This window comes from Frankliniella occidentalis, unplaced genomic scaffold (genome assembly GCF_000697945.3).
Source record: "Frankliniella occidentalis isolate FOCC.00 unplaced genomic scaffold, Focc_3.1 Scaffold111, whole genome shotgun sequence".
Lineage (NCBI taxonomy): Eukaryota > Metazoa > Arthropoda > Insecta > Thysanoptera > Thripidae > Frankliniella > Frankliniella occidentalis.
This window is the reverse complement of record NW_026267239.1, coordinates 146794-153990: the sequence shown is the minus strand read 5'-3', so window position 1 is coordinate 153990 and position 7197 is coordinate 146794. Positions and strand designations below refer to the sequence as shown.

At 38.9% G+C, this 7197-nt stretch overlaps 3 protein-coding genes across 3 annotated transcripts in view; 1 reads left to right on the top strand and 2 right to left on the bottom strand.

The window, feature by feature from the left end:
- LOC113203077 (leucine-rich repeat serine/threonine-protein kinase 1) overlaps positions 1-2189 on the bottom strand; it is a 16183-nt gene extending 13994 nt beyond the window's left edge. The window contains exons 1-5 of the mRNA XM_052270130.1: positions 2051-2189; positions 1394-1525; positions 1145-1301; positions 990-1030; positions 750-915 (exon numbers count right to left, since the gene is read on the bottom strand). Of these exons, the coding sequence (XP_052126090.1) occupies positions 750-915; positions 990-1030; positions 1145-1301; positions 1394-1450 (421 nt within the window). The 5' untranslated portion in view covers positions 1451-1525; positions 2051-2189. The remainder of the gene's footprint in view (positions 1-749; positions 916-989; positions 1031-1144; positions 1302-1393; positions 1526-2050) is intronic.
- A 38-nt stretch (positions 2190-2227) lies between these two features.
- LOC113203083 (AP-4 complex subunit beta-1-like) lies at positions 2228-5154 on the top strand. The gene is made up of 7 exons (XM_026417574.2): positions 2228-2469; positions 2575-2690; positions 2765-3028; positions 3108-3331; positions 3410-3584; positions 3668-4070; positions 4226-5154. The coding sequence occupies exons 1-7, from the start codon at positions 2386-2388 to the stop codon at positions 4709-4711; spliced, it is 1752 nt and encodes a 583-aa protein (XP_026273359.1). The 5' UTR covers positions 2228-2385; the 3' UTR covers positions 4712-5154.
- A 166-nt stretch (positions 5155-5320) lies between these two features.
- LOC113203086 (charged multivesicular body protein 1b) lies at positions 5321-6845 on the bottom strand. The gene is made up of 5 exons (XM_026417577.2): positions 6655-6845; positions 6090-6334; positions 5767-5987; positions 5561-5681; positions 5321-5447 (listed from the first exon to the last, which is right to left on the bottom strand). Exons 1-4 carry the CDS (start codon positions 6671-6673, stop codon positions 5564-5566), a joined length of 603 nt encoding a protein of 200 aa, XP_026273362.1. The 5' UTR covers positions 6674-6845; the 3' UTR covers positions 5321-5447; positions 5561-5563.
- Between the last annotated feature and the right edge of the window lie 352 nt (positions 6846-7197).

Here is a 7197-nt window from a genome sequence, read left to right as displayed (position 1 = left end):
GGGGGGGGCAAGAGGAAGTCTTTAGGACCTTCGGCGCGCGGTGGCCGTCTGTCTGCGGAACCTTGGTGGCACCGCGGCGCGTCTTATCGGAAGCGGCCGGCGCAAAGCGAACGGCCCTGCCCTGCCCGGCTCGTCCTGCCAGCAGCCCTTCCCGCTCCCCGCTCCCCACCGTCCGCCCTTTTGGTGCCAACGAGCGCGGGCCCCGTGGTGGCTGGTGGCCCCACCGGGACCGGGCCTGCTATTTACGTGACAAGGCCGACAAGGCCACGCAACGCCACCGGCGGCGGCCACCACAGGACCGATGGGAACCGAATAAATAATAGTTGCGGACATGGTCATCGTTCAACAGAATTCTGCATTGGAGACATGGGGGGAATGACCTCACATGAGCGCACCACGAGAGAAGGTACATCAGAAGAGAATAAACATGCACAAGAGGCTGTAAAATGGACCAGACAGATAACACAGCAAGACATTGGCACGAGTGAAAAGGAATAAAATGTGGAAACACACTCATCAATGAATCATGCTTCTGAAAGAAAGGTAAACAACATCAACTGTAAAAGGAGAAGAGACTTCACATGGACTGGATCACATACCAAAAACACAAACATTATTTCTGAAATATAGAGTAAAAATTCCCAATTTGTAAACAACAATGGAGAAAAATCTAAAATTAATCTGACAATTACTGCAATAACTTTTATTATTGTTAACTATATAAAAGTAAAAAACTGATATGCACTAACCTGCAGCTTCTTTGAGGACAGCCATAGCATCGTGGTGACCCCCTTTTTCTGCCAAATCTCTAGCTGTTTGTCCATGGCGGTCAGTTGCAGTGAGGTCAGCATGATGTCTTAGCAACTGAAGAACATTGCTGACATGGCCATGAACGGCACTCACATGCAAGGGTGTCTAAAATTTAAAATGTAGAGATTAAAACCAGTTCACGCTAATTTATTAAAAACTACTACAGACTGCATACAGACCCTTCTTTCATCACGTGGTCCACAAAAAATATTAGGATTTGCTGGGGAAAAAAGAGTTACAGCTCAACAAAATCATTTATATTGATTCAAAGTCAGTGTGTCTCTCCGACCATCAGGATACACTGAGCAAGTTAATACAGTTTTCTTAATCATACCTCCAGCGCGAAGTAGAACTGGAAGGCACCGAGATTTCACATTAGTGGCAGCAGCATGCAATGGTGTTCGCCCCCAAGAATCTTGACTATTGATGTGGGCAATTTGGTCTCCATGTAGAAGGTCTTCTAAAAGTTCTGCATTATCCCACAATGCAGCCTAAATAAAAAAAATAAATATAAGTTTTAAAACTGTAATTTCCTTTCGTCCTTGCAAAAATTAATGTAATTCAGTAATAAACTTTTCCCAACCTGATGAAGAAGACGGCCAGGAAAATCTTCTTCTTCTGCTTGTGCTGCCTCCTCCATGGTGTTCCAGTAATCAAGAAGGCATTACTCAATCGAGACTTTGATTACTATGAGAAGTAGCATTATCAGTTAAAGCTGAAATGAATGTAAAGGTAAGCATCTTAAACAAACATGTCACAATGCTCACTAGAGCATGACTGGAAAAAATACAAAGCCAAGACATGTAAGTCAATCTTATAAAGTTTTCGGTTCAACAAAGACAAAGACTACTTTTTACAGATTTTTAGATTGGAAGAATTGCAGAGGCAGTGTTTTTTCAGGAGGAACCCATTTACAATTAAAGAGGGGTAGAAGCCAAGAGCTTTCACTTACTTTCCACACAGTACTTCTAACCTAAATTTCTGCAAAAAATGTTAAACTGAAGCTCGAAATCAAACTAATTTTGGAAAAATTGTAACAATACAGGAGCTACTGCTGAAAATCAATCCAAAATCTAAGAGTCACAAGTCATAGCACGTCGTTTTTGAAAACAGAAGCAAAATAAACAAACTCTTCTGCTGTCAATAGAGGCTTTGACAGAACGATAACTACTGTACCCACGCGTTTACGACATTTTTTTTTACTAACAACAGTGCCACTTGAAAAGGGGAATATACTAACCCTTTGCTGACTCTTTGCCTCCGACTTAGTTTAGAAAATACAATTAATTGAAGCGTTTATCCAGGTTTATCTCAGCTTATCTACAACTGAGGGGGCGGGGGGTAAACTTTTCTTTTTCTTCATTTTTTCTCTAGCGCTAACGAAAAAGAGAAAAAGAAAGGAAGAAAGTGCTCAACGAATATGGCGTCTGTATGGGAGAAAAAGCGCTCAGAAGTGATTAACCAACTATAACCTGACCTGACATATTGTGTTGTTTAGTTAGAAATGTTGTTTATTTATGTACTTTCATAGTACTGTGACACTTGTTCCCTATTCAAACTTCAAGTTTCAACGCCATGTCATTGGAAGAACTGACTGCCAACCTCCTAGAGGCGAGTCACAATGATAACACAGAGGATTTATTGGTCCTCCTACAACAAGTGAGTGTATTGTTTAGTTCATAGAGTCTCTTTGCTTTGGTTAAAGATACATAAATTCTCTGATTGCTACTATTAATTCCATTTTTTTAAATTAATTTATTACAGATGCAAGAAGCTGCCTGTCTTCCAGGGGATAAGAGTTGTCTCATTGGCCCAGTAGTTAAATTATTACCATCACACAACTTGGATGTGAAACGTCGTATATATGCAACATTACAAAAGTAATTTCTCCAACATGAACATGTCAGTCAAACAACTTCTGTTTTCATAATTAAACTTGTAATTTGGCTTTCAGACTTTGTGAGGAAAATCCAGATGCCGCTTTGTTGGCTGCAAATTGTGTTATACGAGATTGTCGAGACCCAAATCCTGAGGTCAAATGTCTAGGTGTTTGGGGTGTCAGCGTGCTGCCTCCCCTTCTTCCACTCTATGCTGCTGACATTCTTGCAGTTGCACTGGGAGACCCTCATCCCCGCGTTAGGAGGACAGCAGTAAGTGCTTGTGGAAAAGTTTTCAGTACCGCTCCTGGTCTTCTCGAAGAAAAAGGATTTGTTAACAGGTTGGTCCCATAAAACACATTATTTAAGCTTAATGTGCTCTGTCATATTCCTCTTGATTTATTTTATCATTCTCCTCAGACTGTATGAATCTATTCGAGATGAAGATACATTGGTGGTTGTTCAGTCCTTACTTGTACTTGATAGGGCTCTTGCACCTGAAGGTGGAGTAGTTGTTAACAGAAAACTAGCTCAATACCTTCTCTTACGACTTCCTCACTTTCAACCACCACAGCTTGCCACTATTTTGCAGGTTCTCAGGAAGTATACTCCTAAGACTGATCAAGAACTGTTCACGCAACTTAGTAAGATGGCTGTTTGTTAAGACCCTGACATTTTCTTGTAAAATACAAGAATTACTTAACTATTTAATCTGATTTCAGGCCTTCTGGATCCTTATCTTGCAAATAAAGACAGTGCAGCTGTTGTAGTGAATTGTGCTCAACTCTTTGTACAATTAATAGAGCCAGGATATCCACATCTTGAGAAAGATGTCATTGTGAGATGTGTTCCTGCCTTAACCACCTTCCTGGATTCCCCAGATACACATGCTCAGGGGTAAAGTTCCTACAAGGTTAAGTTTTTCAAAAGTTCATTATCAAATTTTTTGTCATTCTTATCTTTTTATTTTCTTTGGACAGGTATGTTTTGGAATTTCTTCAGTGGACTGAAAACCGCAAGACAGACTGGCTGGCAAATTTCAGCAAATCATGGCATCTATTCTGTCCAGAAAAAAAAGGGAGTGGTTTTAAAACCAGAAATAGTCCTTCTGACGTGCTAAGTAATCATTCTTTACTCCAGAATAAATTACTGCTATTACCAAGGGTGTGCTCTGTTGAAAATGCATCTGAGGTTCTACGTACTTTGGAGGAAGCAGCTTGGGATCGTTCCAATGATATCCTTTGCAGAGCCCACCTTGACTGTATAATAAGTCTTGTAGAACGTCTACCACAGCCTGCATCCTCCCAAGCTTTGCGACTCCTTATACGCTTCATTGGATCAAGGGAAACAGTCATAGTTGTAAATGCTCTTCAAGCACTAGAGGTAAGTGAGGCTTTTGATTTATATTTTATACTTTATTTATATTTTATACTTTTTTACCAGGCCATTAATTTATCCTTTACAAAATTTCCTCCTACTTGTTTTTGTGTTAGTTTCCCAAAAGACACTGCAGTGAACTTTAAATTGAATTGTTTCAGCGTCTTGATGTAAAAAAGTTACCATCAGATGAAATTTCTCCCCTGCTTGTTGCAATTGTTACATCTATGGACATCTGCAAGGAAGTCTCAATTGAAAATGATATGGAAGATGTATTTGCCACTCCTGCTATTCTTCCAGAGCTGCTGTTTGAGCGCAGAGATGTTATGTCCCCTCAGTCAGTTGTACATGTAATGCAGGCATTGGTGACACTTTTGCCTCAGATCATTCAATGTCACGCTTATACTTTTGCTTCACAAATACTTCAAAGCTGTATCCGTCTGTTTCTCAAAGAGCCAGCAAGTTTCCAGTTGATTTTTGGAAGAGCATTACATATTTGTGTGGAATGTGCAAAGGTGGGAGACAGTAAAACTTCTCCAGGCCATTATCTTGCTGTGCAACAACTTGGCAATGAAGCTTTGTGGTACTACAATCTTCTGAAATGTGATTCATCTGCAGCTATTGCCAAGAAAGTATTATGTATCTAAAAGTGTATCAGTAAGGGCAACTACTGAGATGGTTATGATGGTTACATATTAGTATGAATAATTGTCTGTGATAGTAAAAATGACGTTGAGTTTTCAGAATTTTCCTTATTGTTGATAAGTTGGAGGTCTATAAATAATTTAACACCTCACGACACTGTTTTTCTTTTTTTCATTGTTTTAATATAACAAATATAAGTCACTAATACAACTGGTGAAGAAATTGAAAAGACTAAGCATTATTTCACTGGACCCAAAGCATGCTTGAAAATATTTGTCTGTGAAGAAAACTACAGCTTTTGGTACAACTACAAATATCACAATAAAATTAAAAAGAAAATAAAAGTATCTGCTTCTTCTTGTGTGATAACACTGACAAGTCAAAAAAAAAGTTCAATTCCTTTCCCCTATTGAACAAAAATAGGTTTCGAATAAAAATGAATAGCCAGCTACTCATAAATTATATTTGATTAATAGTACTCAGCACTCTGAACACACTGAATACCAAAATATTTGTTTTTCCTATTGCAAAAGAAGAAGATTTCGAATATTTTTTTTTGCTTCAAACCAAGACAGTTGATTTTGTATTCTTTGATCTAACAAAGAAAAAAATTAATTTTTGAGCATAGTATTTATTTATAGCAGAAACAAATGAAAATATTATAAACAAATTAAGAATTTATGAAAGCCATACTCTAGGCAAGCTTAATAGATGGATAAAATGAAGAGCGCGCAAGATCTTTAAAAAGAAAGAAATACTGTTACTAAAGACCATTTAAATTAGTACTTTGCAACTTTATCAGGTAAAGTAGACAACAATTCATGTTCCACATAACTAAGAACTCTACTTACTTATCACATTTGCCTCAATCGGGATAGCCGTTGTGTGAGCTCGTCTTGCTCCTGGGAAACCTGAGTTGATGTGCCAATAGAGCCAGTCTGTCCTTGGGGCAACTCCATGTTCAAATCCAAGCTAAATACAAAAATAAACAATAGTTAAAGGAGGGTAGTTAATGGATGACAAGTGAATCAGTGAGATGAGAAACAAAAGTACTAACCCTGCTTCATCTGCAACTTGCTGCATCAACTGGTCTACATCTGCTTGGGGAACATTAGTCGTTGTGGTCTGCGACATAGTGTTCTCCATGTATGAGCTCTGGACATCCAGATCTTCGAATTGTGATTCAAACTTGTCCATAAGATTTGATATCTTCTCTAAATTCATAGACTTCATAGCAGCATCCATGGCTTTCACCACACCTCCCATAGAATTTGTAACCTGGAGCAAAAGATAAACAATAATAGCACGAAAATTGAAACAACTGTTGTTGCATTTTCTGTTAAAGCTAAGGTCAATAGATAACTAGTTAAATGAACAAACCTTGCTGGTAGTCACTGCAGTTTGGACTCTACTGGCAACAGCATCAACACGAGCACTCATTCGAAGATAATTCACAGACTGATTTTTCTGGCGTATAGCATTTTCGGCATGAATTCTAGCAACTTCATTGTTTCCTTTTTGGATAGCCTTCTTCATCTTCGCTTTCTCTTTGGCTTCTTCTTTCTCGCATTTTTTTGAGTTGCGCTCTAACTCCTTCACAGCAAACTTTAGGTTAAAGAGATGTTCTGGTAAATGGTTAAGGATTATACATGAGGTGTACAACAAAGAATATCCAAGTGATAAATAAATTAAACTGTCACAAAAAAAATATATCAGACAAATAAACATTGGAATTAGTGTAAACAGAGGGCCCAAACACAACAAGGTTATGTAACCATAAGAACATTTGAGTGAAGAAGAAAGACATTGAAATATTTTGTTCCAGAATTTATGCAATACAGTTAAAATACACACTTAAATTCCAGAACAAAATATCAGCTTATCTATCACAAAGGCCCGAGTTATTTGACAGCTGAAAGGGTCAAAGGCAAGTTGAAAAGGATACTATCCAATTGTGACGACATGTTTAACGATAATGGGTAGTAACTGGTAACTGACACAAATTTTTATCTTCGCGCTTGTGTGTGGCCTATAAACTGGAACTTTGCACTGGAATCTGGAATGCAACTCTAGCTTAGAAGATGACTCAAACACTCAAACAACATGAACAATGACGTCAGAGATTGTTGTCTTGTTGTTTTGGGGCGAACACATTAAGGGCTACCAACCTCATTGCGACTCACTACACATTTCGCGGGCTTTTTCAAAATCAGTCCCAAAACTCACAGAGGGTAGGCTTTATTCCTTTATTGTCAAGGTGTAGGTACTTAACTTGGTTATACGAACAATTTCTTAAAAAAAACTTCTGCAGCGTCTACGGAAAAGCCTCGCAGTTATAAAACTGTTTCTTCAAGCTTCAAGGGGCAAAAAGACCTACGGTGGGAGGGGTGTAGCAGGAGCGGAATGAGTGAGAGAGCGGGGAGCGAGAAAATGAGCGAGCGAGCGAGAGTGAGAGCGAGAGAGAGCGAGAGAGAGAGCGGGAGAGAGA